We start from the raw sequence: 19,129 nt of genomic DNA on the forward strand, positions 1-19,129 counted from the left end.
ATTAAATCTAAGGAAAATTAGAGTTTAGTAAAAGCTTCTCAGGAAAGATTTACATTAACAAATCAGGTATTCTGAGCATTTCTACTGTGTTTATGTACAGAAATCTTTTCTGCAAGCTATTATTGTATTCCCAGTGGTGAATGCTTAGGGTACACAAGACAGGCTTATGAAAAATGCTTAGGGAAAGACACTGCATTAAAAATAGTTTTGCTTATGCTGTTCACTTTTACCTGGTGTTGCAAGAGAGAGACATAGCTTGCAGTATGTCAGTGAGGCCTACATGCTCCCCCTGACTTAAAACAGATGCAAGAACTAGGGCTCTTCTACACAGACACTTGGGAAAGTTAATGTTAAATAGCGAGTTGAGGTCTAGACCTCAACTCGCACTTTTGGGTACCATGATTAACTGTGGAAAAAATGGTGAAGTTGTGAATAATACTGTGGGACTCAAAATGAAGGACCAGAGCAACAGTCTGTCTCCTGGGCTTTTCATTGCTTAATGGAAGCAGCAAGCTGCAATGGACTTGCTCATGCTTATAGTAGCATAACAGCATGCCAATTTGCTGTCACTGCCAAACTTCAGGGCTTATTCGGGAAATTGTATGAACTGATCAGGGAGATTTCTCCTTCGTTGGACAGGAACAATGGTGTGAAATATGCCTGAGGCTCTCTTCTGTTCTTTCTCACCTTGATCATATTAATGGAAGATTACTGAGTTGATCTTGTTGAGTTAGGGCATAAAACTAACACTGAGTGATAGAATAGATAAAATATACAGAAACTGGACTTAGGTGAGACTCTATACAGGCATAAAAATGTAACAGCCCTCCCCAGGGGACTGGCCTGTATAGGCCACACTCCTTACACTACTGTAGAGCAAACTTGGGCCATGACAAATTCTTTCCTTTGCAGCCAAAGCACCCCTCAGCCACTGCATGCTGCCAAACAAGGTATTAGTGGTATTACGGAGACTAGTGCTCAGCAGGATTTCTTCCTACTAATAGAGACTAGTACAAAGAGGGAGATAGTACTGCTATGTAGTTTGAAAACAGCTGGTTTGGATACACTGAGGTAGTTGTAGATTTTAGTTTTCCACCTGTGTCAGAATAAAATGGTAGTAGTGGTGACAAAGTACCTAGCACGGTTTTGCCTTCAGTGTAGTCTGACTCTTTAGATGAAGACTTGCTTATTTCTTCAAGCTGAGGAGATGGTTGAGGACTTCTTGCTCTGTTTGAAAAGCATCCAAAAGTCAAACTGCTTAGTCGCTGACACTCTCCAGGTTTTTGTGCTGAAGTAACAGATTTCTTGCCCGTAGCTTCTGAAGAATAGTAATTCAGAAATAGTGTGTTAATGGGATACAGCAAGCCATGCTACTGGTCTCTTTACTCCGCAGTGTAAAGTTGGGGGTTTTAGGATAACTATAATTTAGCAAAGCAAGATAATAACAACTTTATTATAGGAATAAAAATCTACCTTATACCTCCCCATATCAAAAGAAACCCAGAGCTGCATTTCTAGCTCTGATGCATTCATCTTAAAGATTGATTTTTTAGTATAGAAATAAATAAAAAAAAAATCCTAACAATTCACAGCAGTAAGATATAAATCATGCACTTAATATAAAATGGAAACCTAGTGTAAATAGCTGGTTTTATTCTCCTGTGACTGAAATTAAACCTATGGATTGGTCTAAGAAATACGGTAAAGACTGTAGAACAATAGCATTAAAATATGTGGTGGCCCTCCCTTCAGATAAAAACATTAAGAGAATTTGTAACAGGTGCTACAGCGAATAGAAAGGAGTATGTTACCAGGCTTAGAAGGTATACATGGAGGACTTCAAGAGAAGCTGAAAGCATAAAATGATTAACTGCCTCAAGAATATGAAATCCATCCTTAGGGACAGCTATTCTGCCAGAAACTGATATGAATCAATGCTGTCCAACCCTCTTTATAAAAAGTTCTGTGGCAGACCCAGGAACAAAAGGCCCTTACCCACACCTGTAACTGTTTAAAACAGTACCACATGATCATAATTTATAGCCTGTTACCAGCACGGACAATGCAAATGGTAATAAATTTCTTAATATTTTTGAGGGTATCAGTAAATGTATGTTGAAAATGAACTGACAAATTCTTAGCGTCTCAAAAAGCCTTTGAATACATCTCTCAGAAGAGGATGACTAAAGCTGTTAACTGCTGAAGTATATAGAATTGCTGCTGATCAAAAATAGCAAAGAAACAAAACAATCCAGTTTCCATTTTGAGAGAGGTGCATCTTAGTTTAAAAGCTTCATATTGTGCGTGCATGTATTTTGTAAATACTTACATTTTCATATATTATGCATATTATGTGTGTACACATCACATGTACAGATATAGACACATACACAGACATTTCTAAATGTATGTGTATGTACATATGTACTAGAGATATATTATCGAGAAATGAGAACTAGGCAGCAAACTAACAAGATTTTCATATGCAAGTAAGTTGCCAGGTCAGCCAAGTATGGAGAGGAGTGTGGGAACTTAAAATGGTGAACAGGCAACACGGTGGCAAATGAAGTTTAACTTTGGTTAATGTGAAATGATGCTTTTTGCAGGGGATATTCCTCTTTCCCATATTTGTATTTTACAATTTTTAAATTAACTATATCCACTTGGTGAGGAACCTGGTGATACTGTGGCTGAATTAAGGTTTTGGATCACTTTAGTCAAACACAGTAATTGAAAATATCTGGTCAGAATTCTGATTCCCAGCGCAGCATTTTCTAGAAAAAGCAGATGCAGACTGACATTCCTTAACAGGGCTAGGACTACCTACGCTATAACGAAGGGAAAGCAAAGATCTGACATAAATCCAGTCAAATCTTACTACATGCAGAACCTTTTAAAAAACAGAGACACACATTCACCCAACAAAAAACAGTTGTGGTTTATCTGCATGTCTTCTTAATTAAAATTAAATTATTGCTTGCCTAACGCCTTCCTGTACAGTCACTCTGATGTCAATTCACCCTAACTGAAATCTTTGTGATTTCACAGAATATTTCCGTTATGTGGATGCACAAATTAGCAGGGAATAGAAAGAAGTACGCTATGTATAGAGAAGTTTTTAAAAGATTTGTACATTTACCTTGCAGTTTAGATTGTACTGTTTTCATCTCTTTGGTTTGCTTTTGGTTGATCAAGCGAAGGTTCTGATTTTCCACCTCTAACTAAAAGCATATAAATGTAATCTCATCCATTGGTGAAACAATTTTTAAAGTCATTACATCATTTAGATTTTCTCTGAATTTCTGACTATCTAAGGATAAAGCTAGTTCAGATGGTAAGCTCCTCTCGGCTACTTCCCTTAATGCCAGTAGGCATTAGTTTATTCTGAACCATGAAATTCCCTGCAATGATTAGTTGCTCAACTTCTGTTAAAATCATTCCCCCAACCAAGCAAACCCAAGACTGCTTTAAAAAGCCTTAATAATTCAAAAAAAGAAATCTGCATTGGCATTTTTAATAAAAGCAGAGGGTTAGAATTAAAAACTTATTTGCCACTTGGCAAACCCACAAGCAAGCAGAGGAATTAGAGGGAATGATGGTGCTAATGCCTCCTACCATCCCACGGCAAAGATTAAAATACATAGGTACCGAAAAACATACAGAACAGAAGACTTTCAGCAGGAAATTAAACCCCAACAACCCATTGCTGTAGCCCACTACCAGGAGGTAAAAGATGTCGGTTCAAACTCCTGCTCTGAATTAGGCAAAGAAAAGATTTGAATCAGAGTATCCCATATCACACAGAGGGGAGACAGCAATTTCGCTTCCCGCTGGGTGGCACCTAGCCACCTCTGTGAAACTAGCTTGATATTCTCCATGTTTCAAACTAAGTAAACAGTTTGAATCGTATCTGATTTTGTCCAACATTTTTCAAGATAATTTTAGCTCAACTTACTTGCATTTTTATTAAATTATTTCAAAACTCATCTCGCAGACTAATCGTAAATGTTATTTCTAGTTTCCTACTTTAAAAATAATAATTTATTTGTTTTTTAGCTGGAGTGTGTATAATTTCCAGTTAACCACAGCAATAGGGTGGGATTTTAACTTTTATGGGCAACTTTAAATTTTATACATACAAGGAGGAAAAAGCACAGCTGCACACCAAAATTGGCAGCTTTAGGCAGAGCAAAGACATGGTTATCTCACCACAGCAGAGAAACAAGGGGGACAACTGAACTGGTCTCTTTTGAGAATAGAGCCAGTGCCCCTGAAACTATTCATGACTAAGAGTACTGTGGGCATTGGAAAATTAAAAATGATCAAGTCTTTTTTTCTGCCAGGCCCCAGCAGACTTGGTCAGCTTTCTGGGAATTATTCACACTTCAGGCATCTGCCTGAGCAAGCTCAGTTTGCCAGCTAATCTCTCTCCATTAGTGGACGTTAAGTACACCTTCCAGAGAGCAGTTTTGGGCCCTTCCTCCATAAACAGGACCCAGATATACTAGCTGACCAAGTCAGACATCAGGATTTAAGTGACATGGATACTCTGCCCTCTGTGCTGTTGTTTTAATTTTTCCTCTTTCAAGCAAATAGCTATATAGATCAATGAAACTGGGAAGCATTTTTTTTCACTATGGCACAAAGCCCTTTAACAGCCAAAAAGCCTAAGGGATATCCAATCATACCATTTTATTTTCTGTTTAAGTATTGTAGCAAGAGTTATACCTCATGGAGCTTGACTGTCACCCATTCTTTTATTTTAGCTGCTTTTTCTTCTATTATTTTTGCTTCTTGCAGTCTTATTTGCTTCTGGAAAAAAAAATGGACATAAGCATGTTTTTCACTGAGTACTATAGTCTGCCTGAGTGGCATCTTCAGACACAAATCCTAAGATTGCTTAAAGTAATTCAGTCTCCTGGGCAATATATGGTGATTTTTTAAAAAATGATGAATTAAGTCCTTCACAGAGGCTGCTGTTCCTCTTTCCTCTAGGAAAAATGAAAGCTCTTTGGAGGAGAGAGTGAAGAGGAAGAACATCTTTCCCCTCTCAAAAGTTAGATGTTCTTTCAAAGGAAGTCAGAGCATAATTTGCAAGTGAATAAACCTTATTCAAATGATATACTTCTAGTGGAAACCTCTTCAATCAAACAACAGAAATAATGCAAAACTTTCCTGTCCTCTATTCATCTTAATTTTTATTTTCCTTTTGTATCATTAAGAATGGAATTGATGCTCATCTTTTGTACACCATTATTTCTAACCTGTTCTGCAAGTTGTTGCTCCAATTTTTGTATTATGTCGTTTTTATCTTGTATCAGGATCTCCAGATCTTGACATCTCTTATACAACCTGGTTTCTGATTCGCTTGTTTGAACATTAGCTGCTTTTAATTTTTCTTCCATGACCTGCACCTATTTGGAAGGACAAACGTAAGACTTGAAGAAATAGAATACTCCAGGTCAAAGGCAGCAATTTAATCACAAAATGGACTGCTAAAATTGTCCCCACACTTAAGATTCAAGATAACCCTGCAAAGTTCTGAAGCCTATTTGAGAAGAAATTCCACAGTTCGTTATGTCTCCCTGTGCATCTAATAGCAACAGGACTGACAAAACACTGATGACCTTATACAGACTTTGTTAGTATTAGTGAGAGGCTTCTAGCTTTGTAACACCACAAGCTGTTAGAAACGGCAATAGGGGAAGAATGCGATTTATGTATAGGGATCTGTTGTTAGGCTTAATAAACAATGTTTTCATAAATAAACAACTGTACAGTGTAAAAAAACCCAACAAATTATCAGAAGCATTCTAAAAACTGGCTAAAAAGTACTTGGCTTGTAGTCAGGAACATTTCTAACTCCAAATTAGTACATGAACATTTTTACTATTACAATTTTCAGTTTCTATCTGTCTCCCGGTAAGATATGAAGGATTTTTAGGGAATACCAGAGATATGTTCATAAAATGTCTGCTATATCTGCCATTTGGAATCAAAAGGCAACTTTAGTTAAATATTTAGCCATGATCTCATTCTTTAGATGATGTAACTCCTACAAGAAGAACAAACAACATAGAATAATCCTATTTAGAGACTGTATTGGATAGCTTCGTTGTATTTTCTTACAGATTTTCTAAAATAGGTCACTGTTTCCTCTCCCTTTTGTTTCCATGTGCATCGTATATCAAAGACTCATGATGCATCACTGAAGAAGTCATTACAGGTATGCATTTTTGATTCGTGCTGTTAGCTTTGACTTTATTGAACTCAACTGGATAGTGAGCAGAGAAAGGTGTTAGAACATGTCTGGCAAGACAAATCAATAGATGGAAAAAGAAACTGCCTTCTCCCTTTTGAGCAATACTTAAGAAAACCAGCAATTTCTATACTTCCCTTCATTACAGAAACACGCACGTAGCTAATGGAGATGTTTTTCAATTTATCTGTATACCTGCTGAAAAGCTCTCTCTGCTTGACGATCAGCATCTATAACTTGTTTCTCAAGCTGCTGCATCTGTAGATACATAAAAACATATAGTAAAATGGCCATGCCTTCTGCCTGTTGCCAGAAATACCACAGTGAAACACATTTTCATGGTCTGTTTTGAAAAAGGAAAAGACAGGTTGTGGGCAAGAGCATAAAAATAAAAGGATAAACAGTGCGTCAAACTGAGGATAATTCATCATTATGACTGTATTAAAATGTAAAGATTCTGCTACAGAAAGAAAATTAATACCACTTTTCTTCATAGTACAATTTTGTGGCTGCTTTTTTTCCCTGCTACCAAGAGTAGAAACTCCTTTGACAATAGCCCTGAAACTTTCCTCATGCAGGCTTACAGTCTTAGAAAGTGCTAAACTCCTTCATGTTCTTCCAGAACTGGCAAGACTAAAGGGTACTTGGCACTTTATACTATTTGGCTGCTAATTCTTCTGAAGTTGACAAATTTAGCTTTTGGGAGGAATTGTGCTATGAGGCCTGTCCCAGCCTCCTTCACCCTCTGCATGAAAGAAGGAGACATGTGGCAGAAGAGACATGGTGAATTCAGGTGCCACACAGAAAAAAAATGTGAAAAGCCACAGTAGAAATGAATAAAGACAGAGACCAGCACAACATGAGGAGTGAATGCAGGTCCCTTTTGAGAGGTGAGAGACCCAGATCCGTTACATTGTAATGATGCCTAATAAATCACAGACTCAACCTTCCCCCGGGGCCTCGGAAAACCCCTGCATTTTACATGATTTGTTTTGAAGGCTTTTCCAACAATGTGGAACAGATGAGGCCAGAAAGAAACTTTTTAAAAACACTTTGTTACATTTGGTAAGACCTCTCTAGTCTGATTTTGGTGAGCAATACAGTTATGACTTCTTTAAAAGTAAACAGAGGTTTGAAACCATACTAGAAAGTACCTAATGAAATTAATATATTACTTCGTAACTTAAGGATTTAGTTGGTTCTCAGCAAATATCTACCTAAGACCTCTGTTCATCTGAAGAGGATGAAACATCAAATATGTAACCTTGGGATACTCAATATTCAGCTTCAAAATTGTTTATAGAAAAGCATATGATACATGATACAAATAATGCAAATGAAAATAATCTCTTGCTTCTCCAGTTTACTGCTTCGTTTTAAAATAATCAGTTTCATTCTGTCCTGTTTATACTCCATTTCTGGCATCTTTCAGCTTCTTTTTCTCTCTCTGTCTCTTTTTTTTTTTCTCTCCCCAGTTATGCTGTCAATCACATGAAACAGTTTTGTGTACTTTTAGCACCTCATCCAGACAAGGACACCAAGTCATCATTTTCTATCAATCAGAAACTGAAAATGGAGAAAATGAGTTTTCACTACACGTAAAAAAAGCTGTGACTGACCTTCTAGAACTTTCTCATACAATATAAAACCCCAAAGTCTACACCATAATACCACAATACACTGTTGATACAAGAGCGGCAAACATTTCACAATACACACAGCTATGGTTGGGTTCCCAGTGAGTTGTTTTGCAAGAACAGTTACAAGGAAATTATCATCCCAGTCATTCATGTACTAACAGTCCAGACAGATGGACAAGGAGGACATGAACCTTCGTTGTTCCTATCTGGTCACATGTATTTAATTTTATATTTGTACAACTTCATGTTGAGATTTTAACTTTGAGTATAATTTTTAGAATTTTGAATTCTGAAGTTACCTTCCATCTGTCTTTTTGGTTTTATGTTCAAACAGAAGTTTGGTTTACAACACTCACTTTAATATAGTTTTAAAGACATTTCTTTTTTAGTGTGTTAGGGATTCAGAAATCGAGGTTATGTCTGAATATACGGTCAGCTAACATCCCACTGTAGTAAAAGCACTATGCCAAATCAAGTAGAAGTGCAGCTGTATCAATAATGAACATTGTTAATACTCTATAATATTTTGACAGAAAACTCCTTCAGTTATTTATAATGTGAAATTCACCATTGATGAGTAGCAAATTGTTCATCAATTTTTACAGTCAAACAATTTGTAAATGCATGTGATTGCCATGGCAGTAATTGGCAATTTATTTATATCCCATAAGTAAAATTCAGTTCAGCTGTAAGGCTGTATCAGAAACCTGGCAAATGTGATAAATGGAACTAAAACCTGAAAATGCTGCTTGCCAGGTCTACATAGCTGCCAGTGCAGCTCAACTAGCTCTAATTCAGCTTAAACCCAAAAACGACTAGTCTCTCTAGCAGTATCTAATGATCACTGAACCACAGCACAAGCATGAAGCAGTAGTGCTGCTCTTCTACACAACTATTTGAGTTCTGGATAATACAGTGCACTACAGACCTAAGTTCCTCCTGTGTTTCTGCACTGAAACTGTACAGTGCACCTCTCCCTAGGAACATATACTGTTGCACAGGACCAGAACCATAATAATATGTTCATACAGACTACTGGAACAAATAATATGATTTGAATAAAGCTGTTGCTAAGATGAATGTAAATCTAGGAGCCAAAGGAGCTGAGAGAATAATTACCAAGAAAAAATAGCATTCAGAGATTAAGAATGGAAGTACAAGGTTTATTTTTGCTTTTGTAAGAGTTAACTATTTCAAGAAGGTATGCTAAGAAGCTTTGGGTGATCTCACAATACAGATATGTCAATCAGGTCCTGGCAACAACTAAATGTGAGGTTTTGTATGGAAAATTCCTAAAGGGTCTTCAATTTACTTTAGGAGGCTTCTGTTAAAAAAAAAAAAATAAAATCTATATTATTCAGCAAGAATGGAATACCATAGTTACCAAATATAAGCACTTCTCCTACACTTAAATTGGCTAGCGTTTCAGTAATTTGATGCTCCATAGCAATTACTAAGTCCTGATTTTCCCTTTAGTTAGAGTTTACATAGGTTTGTTTTGCAGTGTCTATTACAACAATAATTAAACTTTAAAAATAAATAATTTTTTTGCATTTGCATAAATAATCTCTAACGAATCCACACAATGATTTTGCCTGAAAAAATGAGTTTTAAATCTACATTCTGACTGCTTTGCTCCTCCACAGGCCTGTGAACTTAAAGAGAAAAAATTATTGCTTTAGGATACTCTGAAAGTTATCAAACTCATTGGGCAAAAGATTGGAATTATTTCCAAGGGAAATATTTCTCTTCAAAAAGAAAACCTAACCTTAAACCTTCTACTTAAGTTAGTACGAGGTTTCGTAACAATGATCACAGCATTACCAAGAGAGGGAAAGAGGAGAGAGAGGAGGTGAAAATCTGTGACTGGACTAATAGCTAATTGTTTAAATCAAAAGTCATACGTTGAACTTCTCAAGAATAAAATGCAGTGGTAAATTCTCTTTACCCAGTGACTATGAAGAAATTTCAGACCATGGATAGATAGCTTAAGACCTTCAAATTATGAGGGAAAAAAAAACAGGTAAATGATACCTAAACTTAACCTCATGACAGAAGAGGCAGGTAACTCCAGCCACATCCATATTTGGAGGCAAAGGTCAGTGTGCTTTACAGATGCAGAAGAAAAAACTTCTACCTATGGCAGCAACTTGACCAACTCTGACTTTATACAGAAAGTGATTTGAAAAACAGAGAAGTCTGTTGAATTAGACCTCTGTCCCACCAGCCTCCTTCTATGTACATCTATGCAAATAACCAGTGTTGCTGGAATTAAATGATATAAATCAGCTATTTGGCTAGACATTTCTTGAACGAACTACAGTCTGTGAAGTATCAACAGACATAAAGTTGGCTTCCCAGGAGAAATATGGAGGGCCAGCATGTCATTGATAACACTTGGCATGTGAAGTGTAAGCTTAATTTTCTGTCATGTCCGGAATGAGATACTTGAAATAATGCCCCAGTTCAACAAACCTCTTGTAAGGAATATTCTTGTCATGCACATCTATGATTGGTTCAGGCTCTTTCCAAAATTCATTAAGGATTCAGGGGTGGCCTGTCATGTCCTATACTGGTTTTGGTTTTACAGTCTTAAACATGAAGAATAACTATTTTAGGCCCATGAGCAAAAAATACATGCATACTGACTAAAGAACAGTATCAACATAGGTACAGAAGAACACACTGCTACTTTAACCTGCACTTTCTCCTCCTCTTTCTGAGTGTACCAACCCTCTTAATTTTCATAAAATGTGTTAGTGCACACTGCATCAATTATCTAAATTATGGAAAATAACATCTATTGTTAGAAACAGATTTGTTTTTAAACTTAGAAAGGAAATAACCACTCTACATCTGACACTCATCAAATCAAGCTATTTTTGTTCAAACAATGAACAGAGAAATGCCACATGTGAATAAATACTGAATGCTTTGAAGAAATATGGCAGCAATAAAAACAAGGAGGTGTACTGCATTGGAGGTCTGGACACTGAAGCACAACACACACTCCCTGGGAATTTTTTACAATACAAAAGCACGTCATATAGTGATTCTTTTTCAAAGTTCACCTGGAAGTTTCTTGACTGTATTCAGAAATGTTCAACATATATTTTTGTGCAAGTAAAGAAATTTTCATTTTATTAAAACATGTACTGCATGAAATCACATCTATTTTTGCACCAAAGGGTATAAATTCAAAAGTCATCACTCACAAATTAAAAAAAATACTCCATTTGTATGCATACACGTGTATATATACTTTCATTTATATACAAATATATACAGATCACTGTTCCTGTAATTTGCATTAGAGAGAAATTACAGCACTAAATTGATAATTTTCCTGATATTTGAAAAAATTGCTTTATAATTTTAAAGGAAATATTTTAAAAATAAAAATTGTTGGAATTATTTCCTTTTTGAGGTCTGAAAATATGTGTTATTTATAGGAACACAACCCTAAATTTTTGTCCAAGTCAATTTTCAACATAATAACTTGTCCCATTCACATTTAAAATTTACATTATAATCAGTGCGTAATACACTGTCTCCTAATTTTTAATATTATAAACAACACAGTTGTATCACATAGACTTTTAGAAATCTTTTTTACATAAATACAGGAAAAAATGCCACCACTAATGAATGAAAAGCATTGTTTCTCCATAAACCTTTCAAAGCATGCTGATAATAAGACAGAGTTTTCAAAAGGAAAAAGGAGTTAACACCTAATGTTTCTGGTGCAGAAATACAGCCTGTCTATTGATTAAGTGCAGAACTTCCAGTGACTTGAGAATGGCATGTTTAGAGTCTGTTTTTATCTTGCATTTCAATTTTTCAATTCTTCCTCATCTGAAAAAAGACCCAAACCATCTGTGGTTGAAAAATAGTGTTCCACATGAAAAGTACTGAATCTGTCCATTTTTAGATTTAGTGGACTATCAGTCCTCACACCACACTTAGGATTTACCAAACTGAAGAAACACAGGGATATGGTTGCTTCTATAAATAAACAAATAGGAGAAGCAAGTGAGGGATAAACACACCTACAACTGCCTTTCAAAGGTGCAAGCATATATAAAGAGGTGATGAATAAACACAGGCTGGACATTAGAAGACCCTCATTTTACACATTGACTAAAAAAGATTTTGGAACTGCCTTCTAACCGAAGCGATAAATGCAAAAGATCTGGCTTTTCATCTGGTGCTTGATAAGTTTATAAATGGTTTGAAGAATATGCCTGCCAGCTATTCCAGAGCACTGCATGTGACCAAGATTTTCCCTCTTGGTTCTATATTCCTATGTTTAAGCCCCAGTATTTCAACAAATCTCTAAATTTCCTTAAAAGAGACAGTACTGCTTAACAGCAAGTCAACTGTTTGTCAGTGGCTTTGATGACCACCAGTTTTCATGTTTTAAAATATCCTGTGCCCAACCTATACATGTATCAAGCCTTGCATACGTTTGTTAGTTAAAAGCAATGGTAAAACTGTTTTAGAAACATGACTCACTCTTTTTACAAAAATGTCTCTCTTCTGATAGTTTAGCTTTGGAAAACACAGTAATATTGCTCCTACTTTAGCAACTCATTTATTAAAAAGCTGACTGGGTATGTTCCATCCATGTTTTCAAACATTATTCCTTCTATCGTGACACTGATTTGTCTTCTACGTATTATGTATCTTCCATAAGGACAGTGCTAAATCTTTATAAACTACAACAAACTTTAAAATATGACCTGACCAATTAAGCCACATGGACAGAACAACTAAAGAGTACAGATGTAAAATCAAGATATTAATATTTCACAGGATAAATAAACAAGACGATAATTTGTGAAGAAGGAAAAAGCTGCCAGCTTTGTTTTGTTTTGATCATTGTACTGCAATTGTGGAAATTCTGCTACTTCTGCCTCACTGAATTGTGAGTTCTGATTAGAGCCACAACGTGAACATCTGAAATCGGGGGCCTTTTCTCCATGCCACTGCCTCAGAGGTGATGGCTTAAGAATCAAAGGTACCACTGACAGCCAAAGTTTAAAAAATTGAAAACTGGACTAAAACTGAATTTATTAATGAAATTAAAGTGTGTAGGACACCTAGGAAGCACAGATGGTAAAGGAGCAAGAAATTCAAAAAATATGTGTAAGGCAGAGTAATGCAGTTTGAAGACATAACAAAGCCTGGAACTCCTTCTCTGAGGGAATGAAAACTAAATGCATTATTTCTAAGTGCAAAAAGAGTTCCCTCCACAAAAAATGGAGAAATAACATCTTGTAGCTCCTACAAGTGAAACGCTAAACAAATGCTAGATTGACCAAGAACCTGCACAGGTGCCTCCCCACTATCACAGCTCCCACAGCTTCCGCCACCATACCCATCTCAGAAGGGCTGGAATAGTATGGATGCCCTCCTCTCCGTACCACCTAAGGGAAGATATTCGTCCTCTGGCCTCACAGCAAGGGCTGTGCTCTTACATGCCACTACCCAGGCTGGCCTCTACAAAACCAGCTAATTTATTGCTTCCTGAGCTGTCTTTTTTTCCTTTTTTTCCCCATCTTCACCTTCCCCAGAAAGAACAAAAAAAAAACCAAACCCCATGGTTATAAAAAGGCATGGCATAAACTTCTAGACAAGGGATAAAAATAGAGTTATAGGAAAAAGCATATGGGTATTTAAAAGGCATAAACAAACATAAGACTCTAACCATATAAACTTTTAACTTTTATTCTCTTTAATTCTCCTTGCTTTCTCCTGTTTGTTTCTTCCTAATTGCATCTGAATTATTTTCCATCACAAGAAGATTTTTAAAAGCATCTGAAATACTGAAGAATAACCTTCATTTGAATTATTTTGGTACTATAGTATTTTGCTCTTTTTTACTTTACCCCTTCATAATCCTTTGAATGCAAATGGAAATACTCGTTGTTCTTTTTTACAATTTTCATATTGGCAATCACTGCACAAGGCAAATGCATTATGGACTTTTCATATGAAAATATTAATCTTGAAATTGTCATGCCACAGGTAACAAAACACACTGCATCTGCCTCATTTTGAAATGCCAAATGACATAGCATAAATACACCTACAAAATGAATAAAAATATAGTGGGACATGGATTTAGCTGTTGGGTTGTAAGACAGTGTCAGGAATGTGTTACGCTTTGGGATATATTGGAAATAGTATTTGGCCCCAAAACCAGTTATCATTCAATTTTCATAATCTGTACAGAAAGCATAAATATTTTTGCATTTGTCATGTACACACTTGATTGCCAGCTGAGCATGTATACAGAGAATATCCAAATGCAAAAAAATCAATAAATGTCTGAAAATAATCCTCCTATTAGTTTATATTTGTTGAAAAACATTCAAAGCATAAAACAGTGACCTTCAGCACTGAAGGAAACAGACTTGGAGACATTCATGTGACTGTGGAGTATTACTGGACAGCCCATAATGCAACATTTGGGATAGTGCCATATTCAGTCCTTATGGGGTCTGATGAAAAAGAAATTGAGTAGAGGCTGCTCAAGAGGAAATTTAACACAGCTATGTAGTCTTCTACTAAAATGATTTTTCGGTGATAGGAAACACATTAACTTTATACCTGACGTTGCACATATATCTTAGGTGAAAAATGTACTTACTATGAAAAGAATGAGGGTCACCAACTATTACTGTGACATGAAATGCTAGCTAGGAGCTAAGCTTGCAGCAGAATACTGTAATCTTTTATTCAATGAAGGCTTTTATAGTAAACTTCATATGCAGAAGACTCAAGCTGCATTAAAATAAATGCTTCTACTTAAAACTCAGTTCCACAGCCGTCCTAAATTTGGCGTACTAGGGATACTTTCTACATCATTCCTTAAATTCCTGTAAAGACCCCTCCCACTTACAGCAGCAGCTTCTGCTTAAAACTCCAACAAGGTCTCTTTCTTTGCATGTTAGATTTATAAATACAGACTCTTTACTTGGCAAAATGAAAACAAATAAAAACCCCAAACAAATAAACAACAGTGAATAGATTAGTTTTCTGAAAACATTGTATATTCCTTTGCTTGTCTCTCTTCTTGACCCCAAGTTCACTACAAAATTAAAGTTCTGGTAGCTGTACTGCTTAAACACACTTATAATGCAAATTTCTTGAACTCCTCAACCACTGAGGTTCAATGATGAGTTTTTGCTGGACTTACAAAACCCAGTAAATAGTTCAGGTTTTTAAATTAGAACACACCTATTAGAAGAATATACTGAAGACTTCCCATGTTGATTGTTCATTTATTTGCAGGGGCACTGTTAAATAAAACAACTTTGCAAAGGTATTTGATTCCAGTGAGTAATAAAAGTATCGCAATTAATCCACTGCCTGAATCTATTTACAGAAGCACACAGGTCATGGACACAAATACTTAAAAGGATAGATTCAAGCAAACCCTTATTATATTCTGGTTTTAGACTAAGCTGTAGAACAAATATAAGGGGAAAAACCCAATGGCATTTTCTCACAAGTCATATGCACAGCGTAATAGGATGTAAACTCCTTTTCCTGATTCTATGTCTTGAAGAGGTACCTCTCAAATATACACAGAGAAGGAAGACTGGAGAATTACCACCAGTTCATTCCTCTTACCTCCCTGCAGAGACCACCTGTTTTGTCACAGTATCACTCTCTCTCTGTCTGCTACAACAATCACATATTTTAATACCCATGAGAGTTTTATGTCTGTCACGCCATAGTACTGTGATTTCTGTTGCTATTTTGAAGCAGAACGCTGTCTGGTGCTATTGTTCAATGTTTTAGTACACATTTCATGGCATAGAGATGATTGTAAACAAAACCACAAATAAAGGCCTGTGCTAATCAAAGTCAGACTGAGAAATATTGGTGTGCGTTGCAAATCTGTTTCATTGTATAACAGGTAACAAATCTAAAAAGAACCTATGAAGACTGACATCGGCTGTATTCTCCTCTTGCCATTAGTATCAGGATGCCCATCAAGTATTGGCCAGTCAGGTCTTCATTATTCACTTTGCTATTTCCCAAAGGTATTTTTGAGTAACCATTCCATGCAGTTTAATCTCAGACTAGCGAGAGCGTATCTTTCCCTTTACAAACAATGAGAACTGTTTGTATAATTTGGAATTTTAAAAATAAAAATATGTGAAAAATAACCACTGGATTGTTACAAATGAAACCAACCTACAAATAAATACAGCTAAGACTTTAGTGCCCATTTTGAAAACTGTTGGTTTTGAATTATGCAAGATTGATAAATCTGCATATGAATATGGTCTAATTTTGTTGAGCTCTGACCAGCCTTTGGTGCATGTCCCAGCAGAATTCCAGTTTATGAATTAATGATTCCTATTAAAAAGCCAAAGTGACAACGTGAGGAGAAGGATCATTTGTCACGTAGTCTGCTAATGCTCTGCTCTGGAGAGTAATATATCAAATTACCCCAACTGAAAACTTGCTGGACCCATGGTCTTCAATAGAAAATATTTCTCCCATTTTTACCTCCTGTAAACACTTCATTTTTTCTAAAATTTCTGAGAAAGCTAAGGCAAACTAAAATAAGAGGGCAGTAACACGATAAGTTCTTAAGATTTTTTTATCTATTTTGGAGTCACGTTTCTCAGTGATGAGAAAGAATAAGTAATTTTCCTTCGAATGCTTTGTTTCAGGCACAGTGCTGAGGATTCGCGATTTTATCCCTCTTATTCTGTTTTTTTTTAAATGCTGACTTTTGAAATTATATGATTATGCATATTTTTCTATTAATTTAAGAGGACATTTCTAGCACTGTAAATGCAAATCGTAAAGGAACAAAGTGACTAGTCAAATATAAAGCATTCAAACTTCTAAAATATAATATTTTTTTAAACTCAGATAGTTTTGTGAAGTGCTGTTCATGAATCTTAACTTTTTGCCTGCCAAAACTATGATCAGCAGCAGCTGCATAACACATGGTAGTTATGGCTGCTGGAAAGTCCCTAGAAAAGTCATGTCCAGTGTTTAGCCACTTGACTTCAATCCCAAACAGCAGTGATCCAAAGGGGTAAAGAGACAGAAGAGATATATGACATCTAACAGCCCCGACTGTGTAAGCATCCAAGGATCTGCCGAGTGTTACAAGGAGACAGTATTGTACTCTTTGGTGGATGTTCTCCTCCAAGACCGATGACAATGATTTATTAACTCATTTGTGGGCTTTGCTAACTGGAATGATGGACACAAGTAGTTTCCCTTTTTTTTTTTAATTTTTAAATGAAATGTCAATAGATGGCATTCGTACAGCTGGTCGCACTTTCAAAACCCAATATTCTGCAATACCTGCTCACTGAGTGTTTGCCATACAGGAAAATGGTGGGACTGGGTGAAAAATTAAGGGGTTTCAACTACGCTGCTTTCTAACAGCAATGTTTTTAGTCATGCCAAAGCAGAGATATTTGGAGTACTAACTGTAAAAATACAATTCCAGCAGAACTCGGTATTATTACACAATGATTTTACATTGCTGTAAATTTTCATGTTCACTGTAACAAAAAAGACCTACTTAATGAAAAAAAGTCTAATACAGAAAGTAGTTAATTTCTTTATTCCATTCTTTTTCCATCTCAAATTGAGGTTTTGGACCTCCACAGAAGAGATAAGGGCACGAGCAGATAAACTGGATAGTAGCAAATTGCCAAATGATATTCAGTCAAGAACTGGATGATATAGTTGAACAAACTATTGATCTGTAAGTCTGATGACTGTAGTAAGCAAATTAGTGGAGACTGTAAAAGCAGAACTAGGGGACACACGGATAAGTATGATAGATGAGGCAAGAGGCGAAGTGGCCCTCACAGAGAAAGAGGAGTGTTGGCTCACAAAGCCATGAAAGTTATTCGAGGGCATCACCAAGACTGCAGATAGGGGAGATCTGGTTTATATAATTATTTGAATTTTGGAAAGTGTTTAAAGGAAACAAACAGCCATAGCATAAGAGGGAATGTCCCTCCAAGAATTAAAACACTGGCTCAGCAATAGAAATAGTAGGTAATTGATTACTTCCCACAGTGACAGGCGGCTACGAGTGCAGATCTGCAGAGATTTTTTCAGGGCGTACGCTGTTCAGCATAATCATAGACAATTGGTAACGGCCATTGGGCAGTAAAGCGACCCATTTTTTTGATGGTATTTTGTTATTAAGAAGAATAGAAGCCTTCTGCCCAGAAAGACTTACAAGGTCCTTACAAAATTCAGTGACCGGTCAATAAAGTAACAAATCATAGAATCATAGAAATATAAAGGACTTTGAGTAAGATTCTGGAATTAAGATAGATACATTATTAGGAAAGGAAGGGAGCACATAATTCTGTACATCATCCACGGTTCTTCATAAATACAAAAATACATGTTTTTCCTGCTTGAATACTTTTTAGTTCTCAGCCCCACCAAAATATAGTAAAATGGGAATGATTCAAAGAGGGCTAAATGTGGAGGCTAGATGCATTTATGGCTTTAAAGGGAAACTGGGTAAGTTCGCAAAAGAGAAGCATTAACATAAATGTGTAAAAGTATTGTCACTCCAATATACTATAAAAGGATCCCAATTGGTCTAGGAAGAATAGAATGGTTTTGACAAAATAACTTTTTAACTAGAAATTCACTGAAGTCAATATTAATAGTAACAGAGTCCCAACGATTCTCTATAATGTTTTGTCCCTTGTACTCTCTTCATTGCCTGTTCTGTGAAAATGTTGCCAGGCAAATACAATGGTGGGGTTTTTTTATATTTCAAATTCGATGAGCCATAGTTGGAGATGTCTTATTACAGGAAAAGCAAGTCTGGTAAATTATATGATTCAGTAAGGAGTACTGGGGAAAATAATACTTCTGGATTTTCTCCCCAGTGATTTCTGTGTCTTAAATCAGATCTTAAATACCTCAGAAAATGTGTTAAATATTAACTTCAATGTTGTAAAAGTGATTACTGGATACATATTTTTCTCTGCAGGAGAGTTGCCAGTGTGTTTTTATTTGAAAATGAACATTTCTTGCTGGCAAATCTAATGTGTGAAATTCTTTCACAGCATTAAAGCATACCTGTTTTCCATATATTTTGTTTTAAAATGCCTTTTTTTTCTTCCTCCCGAAAGAATCCCAGTACTTGTAATCTCAAACCATGACAAGTGATCAGCCCCCATCATCAAGTAAAATCATTTATACAACA

At 36.0% G+C, this 19,129-nt stretch overlaps 1 protein-coding gene across 4 annotated transcripts in view; it reads right to left on the reverse strand.

Moving 5' to 3' along the window:
* PLEKHH2 (pleckstrin homology, MyTH4 and FERM domain containing H2) overlaps positions 1–19,129 on the reverse strand; it is a 57,035-nt gene that overhangs the window by 33,185 nt on the left and 4,721 nt on the right. For all 4 annotated transcript variants that reach the window (XM_064446106.1, XM_064446103.1, XM_064446105.1 and 1 more), the window contains 5 exons: positions 6,455–6,517; positions 5,265–5,414; positions 4,729–4,812; positions 3,140–3,221; positions 1,136–1,318 (listed from right to left, as the gene is read on the reverse strand). In XM_064446106.1, coding sequence (XP_064302176.1) covers positions 1,136–1,318; positions 3,140–3,221; positions 4,729–4,812; positions 5,265–5,414; positions 6,455–6,517 — 562 coding nt within the window. The remainder of the gene's footprint in view (positions 1–1,135; positions 1,319–3,139; positions 3,222–4,728; positions 4,813–5,264; positions 5,415–6,454; positions 6,518–19,129) is intronic.

The sequence above is a fragment of the Phalacrocorax carbo genome, chromosome 3, assembly GCF_963921805.1.
Source record: "Phalacrocorax carbo chromosome 3, bPhaCar2.1, whole genome shotgun sequence".
Classification (NCBI taxonomy): domain Eukaryota; kingdom Metazoa; phylum Chordata; class Aves; order Suliformes; family Phalacrocoracidae; genus Phalacrocorax; species Phalacrocorax carbo.